The sequence below is a fragment of the Moschus berezovskii genome, chromosome 22, assembly GCF_049115385.1.
Source record: "Moschus berezovskii isolate FMDL1 chromosome 22, NW_MosBer_1.0, whole genome shotgun sequence".
Classification (NCBI taxonomy): Eukaryota; Metazoa; Chordata; class Mammalia; order Artiodactyla; family Moschidae; genus Moschus; species Moschus berezovskii.
In genome coordinates, this window is record NC_142481.1 from 27,805,201 (window position 1) to 27,827,946 (window position 22,746).

Genomic DNA, 22,746 nt, shown 5'->3' on the forward strand with positions numbered 1-22,746 from the left:
ATCCTAACCATTCTTTTTTTTTCCCCTGGTTGTACTGCATGGCATGTGGGATCTTACTCCCACAACCAAGGACCAAACCCATGCCCCCTGTGGTAAAAGCACAGAGTCTTAAACACTAGACTGCTAGGGAAGTTCCCAAAAACTATTCTTGAAGAAACCTAATTTCTTTAAATGGTAAATATATATAGACTATACAAAACAAAGACTATGATCTGAACAATTGATGCTAGGGAATAAAAATACATATAAGTCATGATAAACAGATAATCCCTACAATGAAGGAAATTAAATTTGAGACTGGAAGCATGTAACAGACCGCTAATAGCTTGATTTCCATAAACTGTCTCCAAGAGTGTAATCACTCACGAGCAGATCTCTGAAACCACTGAATGCAGGATCTTCAGGAAGACTGAAGGCCACTGTATAACAGAGCCCAGGAATGTAACACTCCCCCGTCCCAGGGAGTGAGATGGGAAGTGCGCTCGGCCCTGGGATGTCCTACCATCTGGAAGATGACCTTGCTCTGCTCCCTTTCACAGGTGCGGAAGACCACTCGGTCATCGGGAGCAACAAAGTCCACTGTGCTGAGCGCCTCTGCAAGAAAACACAAATGTCTTCGTATTAATAGAAAAGCAAGGGACAAAACGTGCATCATTTCCCTGCCATGGGCCTTGCCCATGGGCTGGGACAGGGAACAGGGGAGAGGCAGGGCGCGAACGAGAGACCGGAGATGTCGCAGGGAGGCCCTGTCATCCCCTTTCCTGGGGCGTACGTGCGTGGTTGGCGGGCCGGTGGCAAGCCTGTTGCCACTGTCACATGTCCGTGCCCATGTCCTTCCCTCTGTCCCTGGTGATGGGGAGAGGGATGGTGGCATGCAGCCATTCACAGGGCCCTTGCCCTCTTTCTCCCCCAAAAATAAAAAAAAAAAAGGTGTATCATGATCCCAAGTGTGTGTAAAAAGTACATGTCCTTTCTCTTTGTGATTACTCTTCAAGCATGGGATTATGTGGAATTTTCATTTTTTAGGATTGGAAAAGGAGTATGTCAAGGCTGTACACTGTCACCCTGCTTATTTAATTTATATGCAGAGTACATTCTGCGAAATGCAGGGTTGGATGAAGCACAAGCTGGAATCAAGATTGCTGGGAGAAATATCAATAACCTCAGATATGCAGATGACACCACCTTTATGCAAAAAAGCAAAGAGGAACTAAACAGCCTCTTGATGAAAGTGAAAGAGGAGAGTGAAAAAGCTGGCTTAAAACTCAATATTCAAAAAATGAAGATCATGGCATCCAGTCATCACCTCATGGTAAATAGATGGGGAAATAATGGAAACAGTGACTGACTTTCTTTTCTTGGGCTCCAAAATTACTGCAGATGGTGACTGGAGCCATGAAATTAAAAGACGCTTGCTCGTTTTATTTCAGGAGTAATAATTTAAAAAGCTATGACCTACCTAGACAGCATATTAAAAAGCAGAGACATTTGCTGACAAACCAAAAGTCAATGGTTTTTCCAGTAGTCATGTATGGATGTGAGAGTTGGACCATAAAGAAAGCTGAGCACCGAAGAATTGATGCGTTTGAACTGTGGTGTTGGAGAAGACTCTGGAGAGTCCCTTGGACTGCAAAGAGATCAAACCAGCCAATCCTAAAGGAAATCAGTCCTGAATATTTATTGAAATGATTGATGCTGAAGCTGAAGCTCCAATACTTTGGCCACCTGATGCAAAGAACTGACTCACTGGAAAAGACTCCGATGCTGGGCAAGACTGAAGGCAGGATAAAGGGATGACAGAAGATGAGAAGGTTGGATGGCATCACTGACTCAATAGACATGAGTTTGAGCAAGCTCCGGGAATTGGTGATGGACAGGGAAGCCTGGCATGCTGCAGTCCATGGGGTGGCAAAGAATCAGACACAACTGAGTGACTGAACTGATACACGTTTGTGAAATCTTAAAATAAGTTCACTCAAAGTTTTGTCAATTGCATGTTTAATTCTTTTAGATATATATTTTCTTTATGTTATATCTAAAAGAATTAAACATGCAATTGACAAAACTTTGAGTGAACTTATTTTAAGATTTCACAAATGTGTATACATTTCAAAAACCTCAAACAATACCACAATTCTCAATAAAGCAGAATCAGCCTTATCAATAAAGTATAAGCAAAACCACAATTTAGCACAACTACTTCCATTTGCAAAGTACTTACATGTCCCTTATCTTATTTGATCCTCACTCCAACCCTATGATTTAAATAAAGCAGGGATTGTGATTTTCCTTTTATAGCTAAAGACACTGAGGCAGAGAGGTCATGTGACTTGCCCCAGGGTACAGTCAAAGAGCAGCAGGGTCAGGATCAGTGCTAAAGCCACCCTGATCCCAAGGGGGTCACCTGTACTACAAAACCTGGTGATTCACATGCCAGTAAGCCTGCAGGTAGAAGGTATTCACAGCCTGCTTCACAACTGGCAGTTTGTCGTGGTCTCTGGAGAGCAGTGACTATTCTCAAGAGACCATGATGGTTTAGTCACTAAGTCATGTTCAACTCTTGTGACCTCACGGATCACAGCCCGCCAAGCTCCTCTGTCCATGGGACTTCCCACTCAAGAATATTGTTGTGGGTTGCTATTTCCTTCTCCAGGGGATCTTCTCGACCCAGGGGTCAAACCTGGGTTTCCTGCATTGCAGGTGGTCTCCTGATTTGCAAGCAGATCCTTAACCAACTGAACCCTCAGGGAAGCCCTACTCAAGAAAGCACAGGAGCCACAAAATGACACAGCCAAGCAAGGAGCACCAGAGGACACTGACACCCAGGCAAAGGCAATGTTAGCACAGCCTGGGCATGACTGAGCACACACACAATCCTAGGACCACAGCTGCACTCACCATTGACAACTCTCTTGCACTGAAGCATCTTGAGGTCGATCAGTTCCTGCAGAGGAATCAAAGGACACATGTCAGTCCTAGACACACAGGTCCTGGGTACAGCAGGGAAGACCAGTGATCCTGGTTGCAGGAGTAGGCAAGAAGGCCAGTGCATAAGTGGGCAGCGTTGAGTGACCTGTGCTTATGGAAAGGGCTGCAGCCAGGCTGAGCTTTGGCTGAGAATGAGTCGGGGAAAGCGAGCTGAGTGAAAGTGAGAGTGAGCTGGGGTCCCTACTGCTGGGATCCCAGCCCTGGCAGCAGCAACTTGTCCTCCTCAGGATTCCTCAAACCCTCTGCCACGTCCACATTCACAGCTGGACCACTTCCTTTCTGTATGCTAGTTACAGATGCACCCGTCATTCCTTTACCATTAGATGATGAACACCCTGAGGAAGGTTCTGGATTCACACAAAGGTGGGCTGTGAGGACCTGAGAGGAGCAGCCAAGGCAAAATGACCCTTGAAATGTCTTATTTTCTCTTCTGTCTCCCCATTACACCCGAAGAGCCTCTGGGGCTTGGACACAGTCTCGTTCATCTTTGTGTCACTAGCGCCCAGCATGTTGCAAGTGCTTACTGAACATCTGGTGAAGCTGCTTCAATGCCTTAGACGCAGCAGATGCTCGGCTGATTGTTAAGTGGAGAAATTAATTTCAATTGTCACCAGTGAAACCACACACGTGCCTGCTCACCCACACGTCCTCAACCCTATTGTTTATCAATTTTATTCATTTTAGTCAGTTCTTTGGTTTTAATGTAGAACCTCACAGGTTTTTCTCTTTTTTTTTCACTGTATTTCCTTCATTGGTGAAAACAAACATTGTTTTTCCATGCGATAGAGTTTATCATCTGTGTATCTTCCTACCAAACTGAGTTACATCTATAAAAGTTGTGCAGAAAAAAAACTATTATTTGTCAAATAGGATATTATTTTTCTACCTCAATTATCACAACTATTTTTCCTATATCCATGTCATTCCCTCAATTTTTATCATATATTAATTTTTATAGAAGAGACAACTCGAATTTTGCCACAAACAATGCTTTTTAGTTCCCAAATCTATCTCCATCACAGTTAAGAATATAATTTCAACTGGTTTTTATCTTCTTGTTTTGCTTTTTGTTCCAGTTCTACCAGTTTATTTCTATCAGCCCACCTCCCTCCACCCTCCTCAAGCTTGCATGCTCAGTCATGTAACTCCATGGATTACAGCCTGCCAGGTTCCTCTGTCCATGGACTTTTCCAGGCAAGAATACTGGAGTGGGTTGCCATTTCCTTCTCCAGCAAGCAAATTATTTTATTCATATGGCTACCAAATGGTTGAACAGCATTTAATTTTCAAGTGCCTTATCATGTATGGGTTTATTCTTCCTTTTTTGTCAGATATTATTTTCCTATATCTGAACTATGGCCTGCTACCTTCATCTCCTCCATTCCACCCTGCCAGGCTCCTCTGTTGATGTAATTCTCCAAACTATTTGCTTCTCTAAGAGATCTTTCCAAGCCAGGGATCGAACCTTGTTCTCCTGCTTTTCAGGCAGATTCTTTACCATCTGAGCCACCAAGGAAGCCCCTTAGAGATGATACCAAAAGCACAAACAACAAAGGAAAGTATTAGATAAATTGAACTTCATTAAAATTAAAATTTTTGTGCATCACAGGATACTATAAATAAAGTAAATCAATTATACTTATATAACATTTTAAAAAATTAAAATGAAGTCTTAAAAAAATAAATAAATGAAAGACTCTGATGCTGGGAAAGGTTGGGGGCGGGAGGAGAAGGGGACGACGGAGAATGAGATGGCTGGATGGCATCACTGACTCTGTGGACATGAGTTTGAGTGTACCCCGGGAGTTGGTGATGGACAGGGAGGCCTGGCATGCTGTGATTCATGGGATCGCGGAGAGTCGGACACGACTGAGCGACTGAACTGAACTGAACTGAAACTGAAAAGACAATCCACAGAATGGGAGAAAATATTTGCAAATCATATATCTGTTAAAGGTCTAATATCCAGAATATATAAAGAACTCTTAAAACTCCTAGAATAAAAAAACAATAATTTAAAAATGGGCATAAGATATGAAGAGATATTTCTCCAAAAAAGATACATAAATAGAAAATAAACATAGCAAAAGATGCTCAATATCATTACTAGGAAATGCAAATCAAAACCGCAATGTCCATAATGGGGAGAATTTCCTGGCAGTCGAGAGGTTAGGACTCTGCGTTCTCAATGCCGAGGGCCTGGGTTCAATCCCTAGTGTGGTAAAAAATAATAAATAGAACCTATCTTTAAAAACAAACAAAAAAACCCACAGTGAGATACCATTTCACTGCAACTAGGCTGGCAACAATCACAAAGAAAACAAGACAGAAAGAGACTTCCCAGTGGTTAAGGCAATCCAGTGGTTAAGACTTCGCCTTCCAATGAACAGGGTGCAGGTTCAATCAGGGGAATTAAGACCCCACATGCCTCAGGGCCAAAAACAAACCAAAAAAAAAAAACAGAAGCAGTATTGTAACAGATTCAATAAAGACTTTAAAAATGGTCCACACCCAAAAAAAAAAAAATCTTAAAAAAAGGACTTTATTATTAGAAAATATCATAAAGTATTTGAGAAGTAATACATCATACTATATGAAACTTTCAAATAGTTATGGAGAAAATACATATATTAGAAAGAACAAATTATAAAACAAATCAAGCAAAATGTTAACAGTAGGTCAATCTGGGTAAATGGTATATGGATATTCTTTGTGCATTCCTGCAATTTTCTCCATAAATAATTTCCTTGTAAGTTTTAAAAAATTACCCATTCTGGGCAGAAGATTTGAACAGAAATTTCTTCAAAGATGGTACACCAATGGCCATGAAGCATACAAAAACACGCTCAATATCATTCATCATCAAAGAAATGCAAATCAAAAGCACAACAAGCTATCACCTCACACCCATTAGCATGAGTAATATTAAAAAAGAAGAGAAAATAATAAGTGTTAGGAAAGACTTCAGAAACTACACTGCTGGTGGGAGTGTAAAATAGTCCAAAAGACAGAGAAAAGAGCACGGAGATGCCTCAAAAAATGAGAAAACCACCACATGATCCAGCAAATCCTATTTCTGGATATATACATCCCAAAGAACTGAAAGCAGGATCTCGAAGAGGGATCTGCACACCTACATTCACAGCAGCACTATTCAAAATAGCCAAGAAATAAAACCGAACCAAATGTCCATCGACAGATAAATGAATGGACAAGCAAAATGCAGTGCATATACCATGGAATATTATTCAGCCTAAAAATGGAAGGAAAACCTGTCACATAGTACAACACGGATGAACCTTGAGGATATTATGCTAAATAAAATAAGTGAAAGTCACTCAGTTGTTTCCAACTCTTTGTGACCTCACGGACTATACAGTCCATGGAATTCTCCAGGTCAGAATATTGGAGTGGGTAGCCTTTCCCTTCTCCAGGGCATCCTCCAAACTCAGGGATTGAACCCAGGTCTCCCACATTGCAGGAAGATTCTTTACCAGCTGAGCCACAATAAGTCAGTCACAAAAAGACAAATATTGCATATTTCCACTTACATGAGGTATCTAAAGTATTCAGATTCATAGAAACAGAAAGTAGAATGGTGAAGGGGCTGTTGGGGATGGGGGAAAGGGGAGTAGTTGTTTAATGGGTATAGAGTTCCAGTTTTGCAAGATGAAAAGGTTCTGGAGATCTGTTTCACAACTCCTGAACTGTACACTTAAAAACAGTTAAGATGGTAAATCTTATGTGTTTTTTACCATAAAAAAAAAAATTTAAGTACCCATTTTGGTAATCAAGGTCTCTAAAGGCCACTGTGCTAAAGCTGAAACTGCAATACTTTGGCCACCTCATGCGACAAGTTGACTCACTGGAAAAGACTCTGATGCTGGGAAAGGTTGGGGGCGGGAGGAGAAGGGGACGACAGAGAATGAGATGGCTGAATGGCATCACCGACTCTGTGGACATGAGCTTGAGTGAACTCCGGGAGTTGGTGATGGACAGGGAGGCCTGGCGTGCTGTGATTCATGGGGTCGCAGAGAGTCGGACACGACTGAGCGACTGAACTGAACTGAACTGAAAGGCCACTGTCTTCTCCCTTCATCTTGCTTATTAAAGGGCAGGTGTCCTCTCATGTCTGGGCCACTAGAGTCCCATTTTGTTTTGGTTTGTTTGTTGTTGTCTATTTGTTTTATTTCATTTTTATTGGCATGTAGGTGATTTACAATGTTGTTAGTTTCAGGTGTAGAGCACAGTCAATCAGTTACACTTACACACATATCCACTGTTTTTTAGATTCCTTTCCCGTATAGGTCACTACACAGTATTGAGCAGAGTTTCCTATTCTATATAAGAGGTTCTTATTATATAAGTAACCTCTTTTATATATAGCAGTGTGTATATGTCAATCCCAATCTCCCAATGTATCCCCCTCTCTTTGCCCTCTTGGTAACCATAAGTTTGTTTTCTACATCTGTGACCCTTTCTGTATTGTAAATAGGTTAATTTGTACCATTTTTTTAGATTTCACATATAAGCAGTAGCACATGATATTTGTCTTTGTCTGTCTTACTTCACTCAGTAGGACAATCTCTAGGTCCATCTATCCATTGTAATAACATTTTTACAATGTTACAACAATATTTTTATAATAATAGAAAGGAATAAGTATGTGACATCTGATTAACTAACTCCTAGAAAACTCCGTCAATAGGGCAGACCTTGGTGGGGAATAACCTTAACCTTTGCTGAGCTGGTTCATCCTTTCTTTACCTACAGCTGCTGAGGGCTTTGCAGGGTTTTTAAGAAGGTGCCTGTACACATGGACTACCCAAGGTCCCACACTAGATCCTGAGAGGTGGGTGAAGCAATTTGACTAACCTTAAAGATAGGTCACCTCATGTGAACACAGACAGAGCATCACAAGGCTGGCCTGCAGAGCAACTCTGGATCCACCAGGGGGCACCAGGCACCATGCTGTGCCTTTCCGAGTACTCAGGGCTCAATTCGAAGAAGGCAATGGCAAGCCACTCCAGTACTCTTGCCTAGAAAATCCCATGGATGGAGGAGCCTGGTAGGCTGCAGTCCACAGGGTCGCTATGGATCGGACACGATTGAGCGACTTCACTTTCACTTTACACTTTCACACATTGGAGAAGGAAATGGCAACCCACTCCAGTGTTCTTGCCTGGAGAATCCCAGGGACGGGAGAGCCTGGTGGGCGTCCGTCTATGGGGTCACACAGAGTTGGACACGACTGAAGTGACTTAGCAGCAGCAGCAGGGCTCAATTCCCAGAGATGGATCTACTCACCACAAGCAGGGGCCAGCTAGCCTGCATGCCTGCCTGTCTGACTCTGCTCCACAGCAGCTAGGTCTGGGTAAAGGGCCTATTCTTCCCCAATTCACTCTTAAGCCCTCTCTTCTTTTCATTAAAAAAAAAATATTTATTTTACTTATTTATTTTGGATTCGCTGGGTCTTAGTTGCAGGATGCAGGCTTCTTAGATGCAGCATGTGGGATCTAGTTCCCTGACCAGGGATTGAACCTGGGTCCCCTGCATTGGGAGCAGAGTCTTAGCCACTGGACCTCCATGGAAGTCCCAGTACCTCTCTTCTTTCTACACCTTTCTTTTTAATAAAATTTTTTATTTTGAGATAATTGGAGGTTCACATGCAATTGAACTTGAATGTGAGATCCTGTGTACCCACTGCCCAATTTCTCCCTATGGTAACATCTTGCAAACCTGTAGTAACAGTAATGCAACCAGGATATTGACACAGAATAGATCCATCAGAACAAGGATTCCTTGTGTACCCCTCTTACAGCCACAGTCCTCCCTCCACAGATGGCTCTTAAAGATGGAAATGTCAGAAGCACTTGGGTAGTTTCTTTAACTTCTCACCCCCACTAGAGAGACATAGCAGGATTAAGGGTTGTGAGGGAAGTTTATCTGCCCAACTGAGAACCACTGCTCACAGTCCCTAACCAATATCAGCTACTCCTTTAACTGTTTTTCCTAGAAGATGCTTTCTAAACCTGGGTCTGAAGTCCTATTAATAATATTCCTCAAAGCAGCAGGCCAATAGCTGGACTACTAGCTATTGCTATCAGAAAATTCTATGGCTTCCCAAACCAACCCCATCCAGTTTCTCTGGCGTGAATCTGGTTCTTTACCTTCTCACTCTGAAACTGAGCTTCCTCATTCACATAATGAATGTGTACTAACTCCTACAGGAGCCACAGCAGCGACCTGACATGATGCTCATCTATCTACCTGGCCCAGGTGTCCCACAATGCCTCCGTGCAGCCCAGGCTCCTGATCCTTGGCAGGGCTCACAAAACTCCTGGTTTTTGTCTTCTGATGCTTTCAGTGAGCACCTGTGAAGGGAGGGCCCGTTCTGCCTCCTCTAGCTTCTGACCACACCCACCCACAGGTGAGGCAGCTGCACTTGTGGAAAAGCTGTCTATCTGGGAGGATTAGGAGCCCCTTACCTCACAGTACACAATGTCCGCTCCATAGTCCAAGGCCAGAAGCCGCATTGGGAGAGTCCCCACCCGAACCATAGGGGCTAAGATGAGTTTGTTGTGGTAGCACAGAGAGAGGCTGTTCACAATCATTCCTGAAGAAAGAAGAGTCAGAAATTCAAATGGAGAAAAATCTCTTCTGTTATCCAGAACAGGCTTTCCTTTTCCTCCCAACATGTAGTACTTTGTTGTCCTTTTCTCTGATCATAAAAACAATGTAAGCTCATTCACACATCCAATAAATATTTACTAAGTGTGTGGTCTGTGCCACTCACTGTCCTAGTCTTTGTGGATACATTAGAGAAGAAAACAAAGATTCCTGTTCTGCTAGAGCTTTCATGCTGGTGGGGAATGAAGAGTGTACAGCAGAGGAAACAGTCAGTGCAAAGGCCCTGGGGCAGGAGCAAGTCTGATGTGTTAAAAGACTAGTACAAAGGCCGACATAGTTGAGCACAGAAAAGAAGCATAATGGACGTCAGATACAGGATGGATGTGAGAGCAGTAAGCCAATAGGACACAATGGTGAGATCCCAAATGGCCTTGTAGGATGCTCTATGGGCTTTGTTAGCTCTTCACAATACGAGCCAGCAAGGGTTTTAAGGAGAGGAGTGGCATGACTGATCACATTTCCCCGTGGTCACAGTGACTGCTGCATGAAGAGCCATGGTAGACACCGGGAGACCAGTTAGACTCTTCAATCACCGACACGAGAGATGGTGGCTGCTCAGGGTCGGGGGAGAGGTGTGGAGGTGGTGAGAAGTGGTCATGTTCTAAATATACTTTGAAGGTAAAGTCAACAGGAGTAAAACAAACAAAAAAACCCCGAAATCTTTAAAATAGATAACCAACAAGGACCTACCATATAGCACAGGGAACTCTGCTCAATGTTATGTGGCAGCCCGGAGGGGAAGGGAGTTTCGGGGAGGATGGATATTTGTATATACATGGCTGAGTCCCCTTACTGTTCATCTGAAACTATTACAGCATTTTAAACGGCTATACCCCAATATAAAATAAAGTTAAAAAAAATACCAATGTCCAGGTCTGTCCTCAAGTCACTTAAATCAGAATATAAAGCTCACTAGGGCAGGAATTTTGTCTGTTTTGTTTACATGAAAAGTACCTGGCACATACATGGTGCTCAGAAAATATTTACTGCTTGAATAAATGAATGAATGTACGACTATCACCTGAGACCCAAGGAACAATTCCTTTTAAAATTTAGGGAGTAACTAGGCAACATAAGTTTCCATGGCAGCTCTGAGAAAAACATTACCTAATGAGGCTACCACTCCCAGGAGCTTGCATTTTTTCCACAATAAGTAAACCTTTCTTATTTCTAGAAGAGACTTAAAAGAGTCCCTTGGACTGCAAGGAGATTCAACCAGTCGGTCCTAAAGGAAATCAGTCCTGAGTATTCATTGGAAGGACTGATACTGAAGCTGAAACTCCAATACTTTGGCCACCTCATGCAAAGAACTGACTCACTGGAAAAGACCCTGATGCTGAGAAAGACTGAGGGCAGGAGGAGAGGATGAGATGGTTGGATGGCATCACCGACTCAATGGACATGGTTTGAGTAAGCTTTGGGAGTTGGTGATGGACAGGGAAGTCTGGCTGCAGTCCATGGGGTCCCAAAGAGTCAGACATGACTGAGTGACTGAACTGAACTGATAAAGTGTTTTGTAAATCATCTTGTAAAATATCCATCTCAATAACAACTAGAGGTTACTCAATGTCTGCTGTGAGCAGGAGGGAAAGAGGGGATTTACAGACTATCTAAAGAAATGATAAAGGGATTTCCCCAGTGGTCCAGTGGTTAAGACTCCATGCTTCCATCTGTATGGGGCACTGGTTTGATTCCCAGTCAGGGAACTAAGATCCAGCATGCCATGCAGGGTGGCCAAAAAAAAAAAGAAATCACAGTAAGAAATTAGGGGCTATGAGAAGAGACAGACAGGCTCAGACAGGCTCCAATCCATATGACATTTTGAGGTAATCACATTGTAAAGGCCTGAGCATGAGAAAGCAGCCACTAACCAGTTGCTACTGCTGCTAAGTCACTTCAGTCGTGTCCGACTCTGTGTGACCCCATAGACGGAAGACCACCAGCCTCCCCCGTCCCTGGGATTCTCCAGGCAAGAACACTGGAGTGGGTTGCCATTTCCTTCTCCAAATGTAACTAACCAGTTACCCTGCCCCAAATATTTGGATGGAAGTCAAATGCAAATACATACCTATGTATTATTCTTTTCTGATAATTCTTTCAATGTATCTGTTCTGCCTTGGTGCAAAACAATTCTTTGTTTTGTATCTGAAAAAAGAGTAGCACAGGTAAATGGATGAAATCTGTCAGATCAGACATCCAAGGAGCCCTTCAGCTAAGGAACAAGGAGCTCTGAGTTCTGGGAAAGAACCATAAAAGTAGTGTAGAATCACAATATTGTAGCGTATTCTTTGTATCAACTCCCCTCTATCATATCACCACTCAGTGGTCATTGACCAGTACATGAAATTTTCAGTGACAGAAAATCCAGCACTCTCCAGACAGATCTGGGCATTTCTGGTTGCTACAGCAGTCTTTACATCAAATTCAGAATTTGACTCCCTGTCATCAGTCCCAGTCTGCCTTCTGGAATGGTTCATCCCACAGCACACCTCATCTCTTTTCCATCTGACACAGTCAACAAACACATGAGGACAATTTTATTCTTCCTGCAGTTCTCTTCTCCTGCACCACCATCCTTAAATCACCCCTTTCTGTGCTTATGGCTTTCAGGGGCCCCCCAAGGTTTCTTGATCCCAAGGGCATGACAAGCAGTGATGTCAATATGCCCGCTACAGATTCTGGGGAAGGGGCTGGGCCACACAAGAACCTGCCAAATGTAGCTACCTGAAGTGAGAGTACATGTGGCAACCTCAGCCTCTCTTCAGTCCTCATCCTCCAGCCAAGGTTCTCAACAGCACACTGTTGATATTTTGGGCCAGATCATTCTTTTTGGGGAGGGCTGTCCTGTGCATTGTACGATATTTAGTAATATCCTGGTCTCTACCCACTAGAAGCCTGTAGCATTTCCCCAGATGTGACAAATAAAGATGTTTCCAGCCATTGTCAAATGTCCTGGGGGAAGGGTGAGGGCAAAAATCACTCTCACTCAAGAGCCACCACTCTATCCAGTGACTCTGTCTACCTGTCATTACTCAAAACTCTCTCTTCCTCTAGTTTAACAGGTAACTCTCCAGAAAAGCCTATTGTGTATCAAAATACTATTTGAAATATAATAGTACTTATCTTTATAACAGTATCTAATGAAAGTAAAACTTTTCTCCAGGGACTTCCCTGGTGGTCCAGTGGTTAAGATTCCATAGTTGCACTGCAGGCAGCACCACAGGCTGTGCAGCAGTGGTCAAAAAAAAAAAAAACCAAAAAACTCTTTCTTCAGATGTTAAGACTCTTCCAAATAGTTAACCCATATTTACCTTATCTCCTACCCCAGGCACTAGAGATTACAGAAATGATCTGATGCCCATTTTCTGGATCTGTTCAAGAAGTACCAATAGTGTAAGGTTTTTCCGCAACCTGAACTGAATTCAGGTAAAATATTCTGCCTGACTATGGCTTTGTGAGACAAGTCATATACCTGTAACAGGACCCTCCTCACTACTATTCAAGTAATTTAGGTATCTAACCTGAAAGCTGGTGAAGCTAGCCAAGTTTCAGGATGAGAAATTGGAAAGGGTGACAAGAGAAGGAAGAATGAACCTCAGCTGAAAAGCAAGCGGAAAAGGTCCGAAGAGATGAGTTCTCTTGACTGAAGAGATGATATGCTGAAGTCCATCAGTTTGCCCTCTGCGCCCTCAGCTCTCTGGGCGGTGGGGGAACGCTGAGCCTAGATCTACTCCTGGTCTCGGCCTCCAGGCCTGACCATTCACCCAGATTCTCAATGAATATTTATATTAGAAGACCTTACAAGGGGAGCACATCTGTGAAAACACCGCCGCACCCTCACAGTTTACACGGGGCGATCAGAACTGGACAGGCCATCACAGGAGCTGTGAGGGCGACAAAGGAGAATTGTAGGGATCCGACATCGGATCGCCAGAAGCCCTCAGCCCTCCTGGTTCTTAATGACAGGGCCCCATCGCCGCCTATCGCCGGACCCCGGTGCTGCCTTCATCGCGCACCCTTCCCCAAGGTTGGCCGGGGCCTGGACGTCACCATCCGGTTTGGACCTACAGACCTCGCCGCTGCTGAACTCTACAGATCCTCTCTCCTTCCACACAGTTCGCCGATTCCGCATGCCTTACTGAGCCGCGCCGGCCACCGTCCGCGAGGGCTTGGCGCGCGCGTGACGTCACTGTTGCGCGCCTCTTCCGCACCAAGGGGACTATGGCTCTAGCACCGCAGCTACGGCTGTTGTCGCTCGTGACTCGGTTGCTTCTGGCGCCTCGACGGGACCTGACAGTCCGCGGTCCCGACGAGCCCCTGCCCGTGGTGCGCATCCCGCGGGCTCTACAGAGGCGGCAGGAACAGCGGCAGAGCGGGAAGCGGAGATCCCTGCGGCCGGTGTTGGTGCGACCTGGCCCGCTGCTGATCTCGGCGCGGCGGCCGGAGTTGAACCAGCCCGCACGCCGAACGCTGGGCCGTTGGGAAGCTGCGCCACTCGCTTCGCGAGGCTGGATGCATCGGCGCGCTTGCCAGGACTATTTCTCCATTGAGCGCGCTCAGCATGAGGCCCCAGCTCTGCGGAACCTCTCGTCCAAGGGCAGCTTCGCCGATCTGGGTCTGGAGCCCCGTGTGCTGAGCGCACTCCAAGAAGCTGCTCCCGAAGTCGTTCGGCCCACAACCGTGCAGTCGAGTACCATTCCCCCATTACTTCGCGGCCGCCACATCCTCTGCGCCGCGGAAACCGGCAGTGGCAAAACTCTCGGCTACATGCTACCTCTGCTTCAACGGCTCTTGGGCCAGCCAAGCCTGGATCCCAGTCGTATCCCTGCTGTTCGAGGCCTGGTCCTTGTGCCTTCTCGAGAATTAGCTGAACAGGTGCGGGCCGTGGCCCAGCCCTTGGGCAACTCCTTAGGCCTCCGGGTGCAGGAGTTAGGGGGAGGCCATGGCATGAGTAGGATCAGGCTGCAACTGTCCAAACATCCTCCAGCAGATGTACTGGTGGCTACTCCGGGGGCGCTGTGGAAGGCCCTGAAAGGTCAACTGATCAGCCTGGCGCAGCTCTCTTTCTTGGTGTTGGATGAGGTAGATACATTGTTGGATGAAAGTTTCCTGGAACTGGTGGATTACATCTTGGAGAAGAGTCACATAGCAGAAGGCCCCGCTGATTTAAAAGACCCTTTCAATCCCAAAGCTCAGTTAGTGCTGGTGGGGGCCACATTTCCCCACGGTGTAGGCCAGCTGCTGAGTAAAGTTGCCAGCTTAGACTCTCTAACCACCATTACCAGTTCCAAGCTCCACTGCATCATGCCTCATGTCAAACAGACGTTCATGAGGTTGAAAGGAGCAGAGAAGGTGACTGAGTTAGTGCAGATCCTCAAGCAGCATAACAGAACACACAGGACTGGCTCTGCAGGAACTGTTCTTGTGTTCTGTAACAGCTCCAGCACTGTGAACTGGCTGGGATATATTCTGGATGACCACAAAATCCAACACTTAAGACTGCAGGGACAAATGCCAGCCTCCATGAGGGCAGGTATCTTCCAGGCCTTCCAGAAGGGCTCCCGAGACATACTTCTCTGCACAGACATCGCCTCTCGGGGCCTGGACAGCACCCAGGTGGAACTCGTCATCAATTATGATTTCCCTCTCACCCTGCAGGATTACATCCACAGAGCAGGGAGGGTGGGCCGTGTGGGGAGTGAAGTGCCAGGAACAGTCATCAGCTTTGTGACCCATCCCTGGGATGTGAACCTGGTTCAGAAGATTGAACTGGCAGCTCGCCGGAGGAGAAGTCTTCCAGGTCTAGGGTCCTCAGTAAGTGAGCCTTTGCACCAGAAAACCTTACTGCAGCAGGCTTAAATATGCCAAAATTGGGATCTTTCCCTGTGTGCTGGGTAGGTGAGCACACTTGTCAGCAGGATGCTCTGGGCTGCTTTATGACTATAAAAAAGTCATATGACTTTTTGACTTTATGACTATCTTCTAAAGGCTCCAGCTGCTGGTCAACACTGGAGGGTGAACTACTGAACGTGGCTCTCTGTAGTCTTTCACACAAAGAATAAAGTCGATTTTGGCTTTGTATCGTGTCATGATTTCTAACAATAAGTGATGTTTCTGTAGTTTCCACCTGGGACACAATTCATTGGATTCTGAGAAAATTCACACTCCAAACTACTACACCTAGGACAAAGGCTCTTTCAGTTGATGTTTTTGTTTCGACTTTATTTCCTGCCCCCAAAACCATCCATTAAGGGGACTTCCCTGTGGTTAAGAATCTGCCTCCTAATGCAGGGTATGTAGGTTCGAACCCTGGTGGGGGAACTAAGATCCCACATGCTGTGGGACAGGGCAGCTAAATCCCAGCCTCACCCTGTGGCCACAAATAAGACCTTAACACAGGCAAATTGAAAAAAAAATCCATTAAGCCCTCAGGAGAAGGAAAAAGGGATATGACTAGCAATAGAGAAATTTTCTTTATGAACAATGGCCATGGCAAGCTTAGGCTGTCTTAGTGAAATCTCTCTGGGAAGTAGTGGCAGAAGAATAAAAGGCAGACTGACACAGAAGTATTCTTTAGTGTGCATTTCCAGCCTCTGCCTTCTTTCTCATCTCTTGGTTGTAGAGGAAGAAGAGAGAAGGTTAAACATTTTTATAAAACTGGCAAAATAAGCTTATAGCATCCTCTCACTATCTCCTAGGTTCTATAAGCTTTATAGAACCTAGCAGCATTATATCTGGAGAAGGCAATGGCAAGCCACTCCAGTACTCTTGCCTAGAAAATCCCATGGATGGAGGCCTGGTAGGCTGCAGTCCGTGCGTTCCATAAGGGTCGGACACGACTGAGCGACTTCACTTTCACTTTTCGCTTTCACACATTGGAGAAGGAAATGGCAACCCACTCCAGTGTTCTTGCCTGGGGAATCCCAGGGACAGGGCAGCCTGGTGGGCTGCCGTCTATGGGGTCACACAGAGTCGGACACGACTGAAGTGACTTAGCAGCAGCAGCAGCATTATATAAGTTTTGCCTAAAGTAAGGAACAGTTGAAAGAGATAATACTTAAAACTGTTCACACACTGAAAAGGATTAAGTTGCAGAGAACAGAAGTGGGCTCAGAGCAACCTTTGCCAAAAGAATATTGTGCTAAATGTACAGTCTTTCCCATATGAGGAAACAGAGTCAGAAAGATAAAAGAACTTGCTCAAAATCACACAAATAAGTAGGACAGAATCTGGTCTGTGTCCTAAGAGTTGTGTTCATTAACCACCAGGCTAAGTTTTCCCAAATGTGATTCACACGTAGAATAAGTATACAATTCTGTTTGCCTTGAATATTCCTTGTTTATATCTATGCCTGCTGCAATTTTTAATATTGCCCACTTTGACTCTCAAAAGCAACCCCAAATAGACAATAATTTAGTCACTATCCGTGGACCACTTTGGTGCAACTGCCCAGGAGGCTTGTTAAAAGTACAGATCCCTGAGACCTATTCCAGAACTACGTAAGTTTTCTGAGGGTTGGTCCAAAAATCCACATACAAGTCTTTGTTAAGGTGTTTTGTGGAATCCCCAGATGAGTCTCCCCCCCACCTTAAGTTAATAAACCATGTATTCTGCCTTCTCCAGGTTATAATAAGGTATCAGTACCCCCACCACACCAGAGGGATGCTCTCAGACAGGTAATCTCTGAAGCCTTGGCCAATCAGTGGTCTCACTGTGGCCCACCTGCCATGACAAACCCACAGAGCATTTCCCTTCACGTTTTACCTTCTAGCATTCCCAAAGGCAGTCTGCTCTAATTAGGCCTGACTTCATCTGTCCTAATGTGCATCCGCCAATTCAAGCAATTTAGGAGTAGAGAGAAGGAAGGTTTTTGTGGTTCGTAACCAGAGTGACCCAACCTCTAAAATAATAGCCCAAGACGTCTCCACCTCCTGGGCACATCCCGTCTGCAACAGCCCCAGTAAACAAATGTCCCATCTTTGTTTTTTTAAGGTCAGCCACAGGGAGCCCCTGAAGAAGGTTATCTTACATTGCCACATTACCAAAGGCTGCCCCAAACATTCCTTCCTGTGAACCTGATCAGGCTAAGGGCAGAGCTGTCTCTCCTTCTCGGAGTCGGATCAAACTGTGTTAGTAACACCTCTTCACGGTGTCAACCATGTTTTTCACCTGGGTTGCTACTTAGCCTGTTACCTTATTCTTTCATGGTGGAGAGAGGTGGGGATTATAATTATTTTTGCTTTTAAGGGAGAGGGGAGTGTAATGCTTACATTGTCATTTTGTCATGAGTTTGTTTTGAATTTCCTATTAAAATGGGTCCATCACTCCCACTTTGTGAAGTCATCAGGGCCCTCATTTTGCACCTTTAACATCTCTTGGTATCAGTTTGAAATGAGATGAGCTTGTCTTCACATTCCTATCGGCTGTAAATCTGGACCCTGACATGAACCTACCATTGAGCAGAACCACTCCACTGCCTGTGTAGCCTTGGGTAGGCCCCTTAACCTCTTGGTTTTTTAAGTCTTGGCAGATGTAAAAATGTAAGAGGGCTATGAATTTATATTTGGGGCAGAACAAGGTCGAGAAGTGTGTGTCTTTGCTTTTATTCTTTCAAACTGGAATAACTCCCCACTCTTCCCCATGGGTCCATATCTCACTTGTCCTTCAGGCCCACTGCCAAGGATCTTTCCCTGATTCCCCAGTCCACACAAATCTCTGTCTCTCTTCAGGCTAGTACCATACAGCCTAGTGTCTCTTAGGTCAATTTTGCCTCTCAGGCCAATCTCAGATTGTGGGTTTCTCTTGCCCTCTCATGGCACCAGGGGCTGTGCCAGCCCACAGGCATGCTCCCCAGGGGGTGGTTACTAGACTAGGGCACGTGTGGGGAGGCCCAGGTGTGAGGGGCCAGGCAAGGTGCCTCTCTGCCTTCACTCTGCTCTCCAAAAAACCCTGAGAGCCTGCAGCCTGCCCCTCAAGTCACAGGTTCCTTATATGACCACACTGAGTAGTGATGACCTCACAGCCCTTATCACAGTTTCCACAGCAGGGTAACTGCACAAACGTGCTGCTCTCGGAGAAACTTCCCTACCAGTCCTCTACCAGATAGCAGACTTTGTCTGTGTAAGAGAGAATGTCTGATCGAATCTTCTATATTCACTCTAACTTGTCCTCTGTCCCCTGGGAGGGCAACACAGCAGGTAGGCTGAGACTGGACATCTGTACAAGAGACGTTGTGTACACACACCTTCACCTGGCCACCATGTGTTCCTTTTGGGCTTGCCCACACACACACCTCAGCACTTTCCCAACTGTAAGTAATATGAGTGCCCTGGGGCACCTTCAGGGACCCACAGTGCTCATTGCTGAGGATAAGCAAAAGGTCACCCCTGGGCAAGTGAGCAGGAAGGTCCTGGTCTTTAAATGTAGCCTTCCTCTTTGGACTACAGGACGCTTCCATTCAGATCCTTTCCTGATTGGCCTCTTAACAAGAGGCAAGTTGTTGGAAAATGATAAATAGAACAGTTTGAGGAAGAGGGCTGCTCTTGAACTGCACCTTCAAGCCCAGGCACCTTCATGCAGTCATGGGGACATCTACATGGGTCCCCTCGGACACATTCCAGACTGAGCTGCTGCATACTGGGGGAAGAGTGGTGTGGTATTGAGGGAAAGACCAGAAGAACCAGGGGAATGTTGAAATGCTAATAAGACTGGAGGGCTGAGGAGATGGTGTCCCAGGAGGTTGATGCGAGTCTAGATTTGGTACCCACAATCTGGTTCTGAATCTCCTGGTCACTCTGCCTCAGTATTTTCTAATCTAAATAAAAGTATCAGAGGGCTAGAGTTCAGTGTGGATGAAACAGGCAATATAAATGGGGCCCAAGAGGGGTTGCCAAGGTGGAAGGGGTTCTTACCAAATTAGACTCCTTTTCCCAAAAGTTGAAATGCATTTCCATTAAAGACAGACCTTAAGGAATGTTTTCTCTGGTGTGGAAGGGAGAGATGGAGGGGATCCTGATTACAATTATTTTCGGGTTTTCTCTGGAAATGGCAAACAGAGTTCCTCATCAGCTGCAGTCACAGGCTCTAGGAATTGCTTTGGCAGCCAATGTCCCTTATCTAGGGACTCATGGGGTAATGGGCAGAGGCTGTGTTTTGATGTCAAGCAGACTAAAGGGCTTCAGCCAGAAACTGGGAGAGAGGTGAGAGGGGGGAATTCTGGCAGGAGACTGTGTACAGCAGAAGTGACTGATCAATTATTTTCTTTGCAGCAGCTGTGGCTCGCATTTCCCCTCCTACACCTGGTCACTACCATGTCCTCTATCGAGGGTGTAGAAAAACACAGGTAGGCTGGCCCGGAGATACATACTGAAACATACCAGGTAGCCCACCTGGTCGGTGGCTACCGGGCCTATGGGGATGCTCCTGTGGCCACAGCCAAAGTGGAAGCAGAGAAGCCAGTCCTCAGCTGCATTCCCAAGAGACAGTGAGCTCTGGTGGAGTCTAATAAAGACATCAGTTGCTCCAGCCCCAAAATTCAGCGACTGCAGCATGGTGGCAGGAGGCTGACCCCGCAGAAGCTTGCCAGCTGAGCCACCCTCTGAAGAGAGGGCAATGGTTTAACTGCCTAAGGGCAACAAATGCTGCTTCCCGACCCTCACTGCCACAGATTAGAACCTGCACCATTCTGTCTGAGCCTTCCTTTCTCAACCAGGAGCCTCCTTCCACACTAAATGGCCATGAGCAAGGAACCTCAGAAACAGGGTTGAGAGTCTGCTCTGAACATCCCAGGACTGAAGCTGGCTTGGAAGAAAACCTGATGTTCCTCTGCTCAATTCTCGGGAGCCCCTTTGTGGGCAGAAGAAAGAACAATCTGCACACTGTGAGCTAAGGAGGACCCAGGAGCAGAGAGAAGTGTGGAGTGGCCTTCGCAGGGGCCCTGTCTACCACACAGTCTCCTGCCTGAGCCATTGGCCAACTGCCACCACCACACACCAAGGGGAGATGGGCTTTTCAAACCTGAAAGAAGCAATGTGCGACTTCCCAAAGAGCCTCCTGCCTTGGATCAGGAGGCAGGATAAAGAGACCCAGGAAGACCTGCTCCCTGGAGCAAGAACATGATGGAGAGTCAAGTGGCAGCAACCCGTCCCGAGGCTCACATGTTCCTCTATTCCCAGCCCTTTCTGGCCCCAACGGGGTCCCTTACTGCTCAATAAAATGTTTTGCTGTAACAGTGTCTGACTTGAAATCCAAGTTATCTAAGGCCAGGTCCCAAACCTCCCTGTTTCCTTTAAGTATATTCCCACATGGGGCTCCTTGTCCTTTGAGAACTTCTGCCTCTAAAAAGACCCTTGGGGGTAGTTTCTACCTATGCGGCTCCTGCAATGACAGCTGTGAAAATTGGGGCAGGATATAGGCAGGTTCTTTAAGAAATGTAGAGCCTGATGAGTACTTCCCTGGGGGTGTGTGTATGTGTGTATAGGAAGAAAAGAGGAAGGACTGGGAAGATGTCATTCCGTCGATCCGCTTATTCAACAAATACTGAGTACCCAGGTGGTGCTAGTGGTAAAGAACCTGCCTGCCAGTGCAGGAGACCTAAGAAATGCAGTTTCAACCCCTTTTTTGGGGAAGATCCCCTGGAGGGGGGCATGGCAACCCACTCCGGTATTCCTGCCTGGAGACAGAGGAGCCTGGTGAGCTACAGTCCATTGGGCTGCAAAGAGTTGGACATGACTGAAGCAACTTAGCAAGTACACATGCACCCGTTACATACCAGCCGCTGTGCTAGTTGCTTGAGATGTTTCGGTGAATGAGATTATCGAATACCCTCTTCTCATGGCACCCACAACCTAAAAGAAGATACAAATAACAATAATTTCAACTAATTATAATTGCTATACAGAAAAGTAGAACAGGATAATGGGGTGATGAGGGATTGCTATGTTATACTAGGTAGTCAGGGAAGGCTTCTTTGAGGAGCTGACGTTTCAGTGGAGATGCGAGTGAAAGAATCCTGTGAGGAGCTGGAAGAAGAGAATTTCTGAAGGACATGGCAAGTACAAAGACCCTGAGGTAGGAGTGAGGCTGGCCTGTACTAGGACCGACAGAAAGGCCAGTGTGACCAGGGAGGAAAGAGAACGAAAGATGTGGTTGGAGAAGTAGGAACAGGCCAGATCATAGTAGGCCTCATCAGCCATACTGAAGAGTGTGGCTCTTAAGTGTGATGGGAAGTTGTGGAAAGGATTTGAGCAGGGGAGTGAAGTGATCTGATGGAAGTAATAGAAAGACCACTCTGCTGTGTGCCATGGCAGTGAGTTGCTGGATGTTGCTGTTGGAAGGCCTCTCAGCAGTTAAGGAGACAGTTGGTCCTGGAGAGTTGGGGCAGGGGAATATTAGTAGAGAAGAAAGAGTACAGGGTTTGGGCCTGTATCTCAGGCCCACCTGCTTCATCAGTGCATTGGATGTATATACCACATCTTCTTTTTCTTTTTTATCTATTTTTTAAATTTCTTTTAATTGGAGGGTAATTACAATATTGTGGTGGTTTTTGCCATACATTCACATGAATCAGCCATAGGTGGACATGTGTTCCCCATCCTGAACCCCCATTCCACACCTTCTTTATCCACGCATCCATGATGGACACTTAGGTGGCTTCCATATTTGATTATTGTAAATAATGCTGCAGTGAACATGGGGGTGCTTATATCTTGAGTTAGTGTTTTTGTTACCTTTGGACAAATGCCCAGAAGTGGAATTGCTAGATCATCTGATAGCCTTACTTTTAATTTTTTTGAGGAACCTTCAAAATATTTTCCATAGTGATTGCACCAATTTAATTCCCACCAACAGTGTGCAAGGGTTCCCTTCTCTTCAGGTCCTCTCCAACACTTGTTTTCTTTTTTTGGTAACAACCATCCTAACAGGTGTGAGGTGATAAGTCATTGTGGTTTTGATTTGCATTTCCCCGAAAGTTAGTGACGCTCAGCACATTTTCATATATCTCTTGGCCGTCTGTATGTCTTCTTCAGGAAAATGTCTATTCAGATCCTTCGCCAGGATCCAGCTTTT

The 22,746-nt window shown here is 45.6% G+C and overlaps 3 protein-coding genes across 6 annotated transcripts in view; 2 read left to right on the plus strand and 1 right to left on the minus strand.

Annotated features, from left to right (window-relative positions):
• Nucleotides 1–14,039, minus strand: part of DUS2 (dihydrouridine synthase 2) — a 33,225-nt gene extending 19,186 nt beyond the window's left edge. For 2 of the 4 annotated variants that reach the window (XR_016035792.1, XM_055412479.2), the window contains exons 1-4: nucleotides 13,751–14,039; nucleotides 9,477–9,604; nucleotides 2,899–2,944; nucleotides 503–594 (exon numbers count right to left, since the gene is read on the minus strand). Coding sequence is in view for 3 of the 4 variants with exons in the window: in XM_055412479.2 (XP_055268454.2) it covers nucleotides 503–594; nucleotides 2,899–2,944; nucleotides 9,477–9,604; nucleotides 13,751–14,012 (528 nt within the window). In the remaining variant the exon portion in view is untranslated. Of the gene's footprint in view, nucleotides 1–502; nucleotides 595–2,898; nucleotides 2,945–9,476; nucleotides 9,605–11,746; nucleotides 11,824–12,402; nucleotides 12,424–13,750 lie in introns of those variants that run through there. The other 2 variants (XM_055412478.2, XM_088830119.1) reach the window with 2 other exon arrangements.
• A 151-nt stretch (nucleotides 14,040–14,190) lies between these two features.
• Nucleotides 14,191–15,537, plus strand: DDX28 (DEAD-box helicase 28). The gene has a single exon (XM_055411105.2). It carries the CDS (start codon nucleotides 14,191–14,193, stop codon nucleotides 15,535–15,537), a length of 1,347 nt encoding a protein of 448 aa, XP_055267080.2.
• On the plus strand, nucleotides 15,533–20,874 carry DPEP2NB (DPEP2 neighbor). Its single transcript, XM_055412488.2, is given in 3 exon segments — nucleotides 15,533–18,875; nucleotides 19,947–20,044; nucleotides 20,046–20,874. Coding segments are annotated over 3 exon segments (387 nt in total). The 5' UTR covers nucleotides 15,533–18,808; the 3' UTR covers nucleotides 20,268–20,874.
• Nucleotides 20,875–22,746: the final 1,872 nt, after the last annotated feature.

Bases quoted from the DNA above. Each gene is read 5' to 3' on its own strand.
- DDX28 (XM_055411105.2), top strand. From the start codon at position 14,191: ATGCATCGGCGCGCTTGCCAGGACTATTTCTCCATTGAGCGCGCTCAG.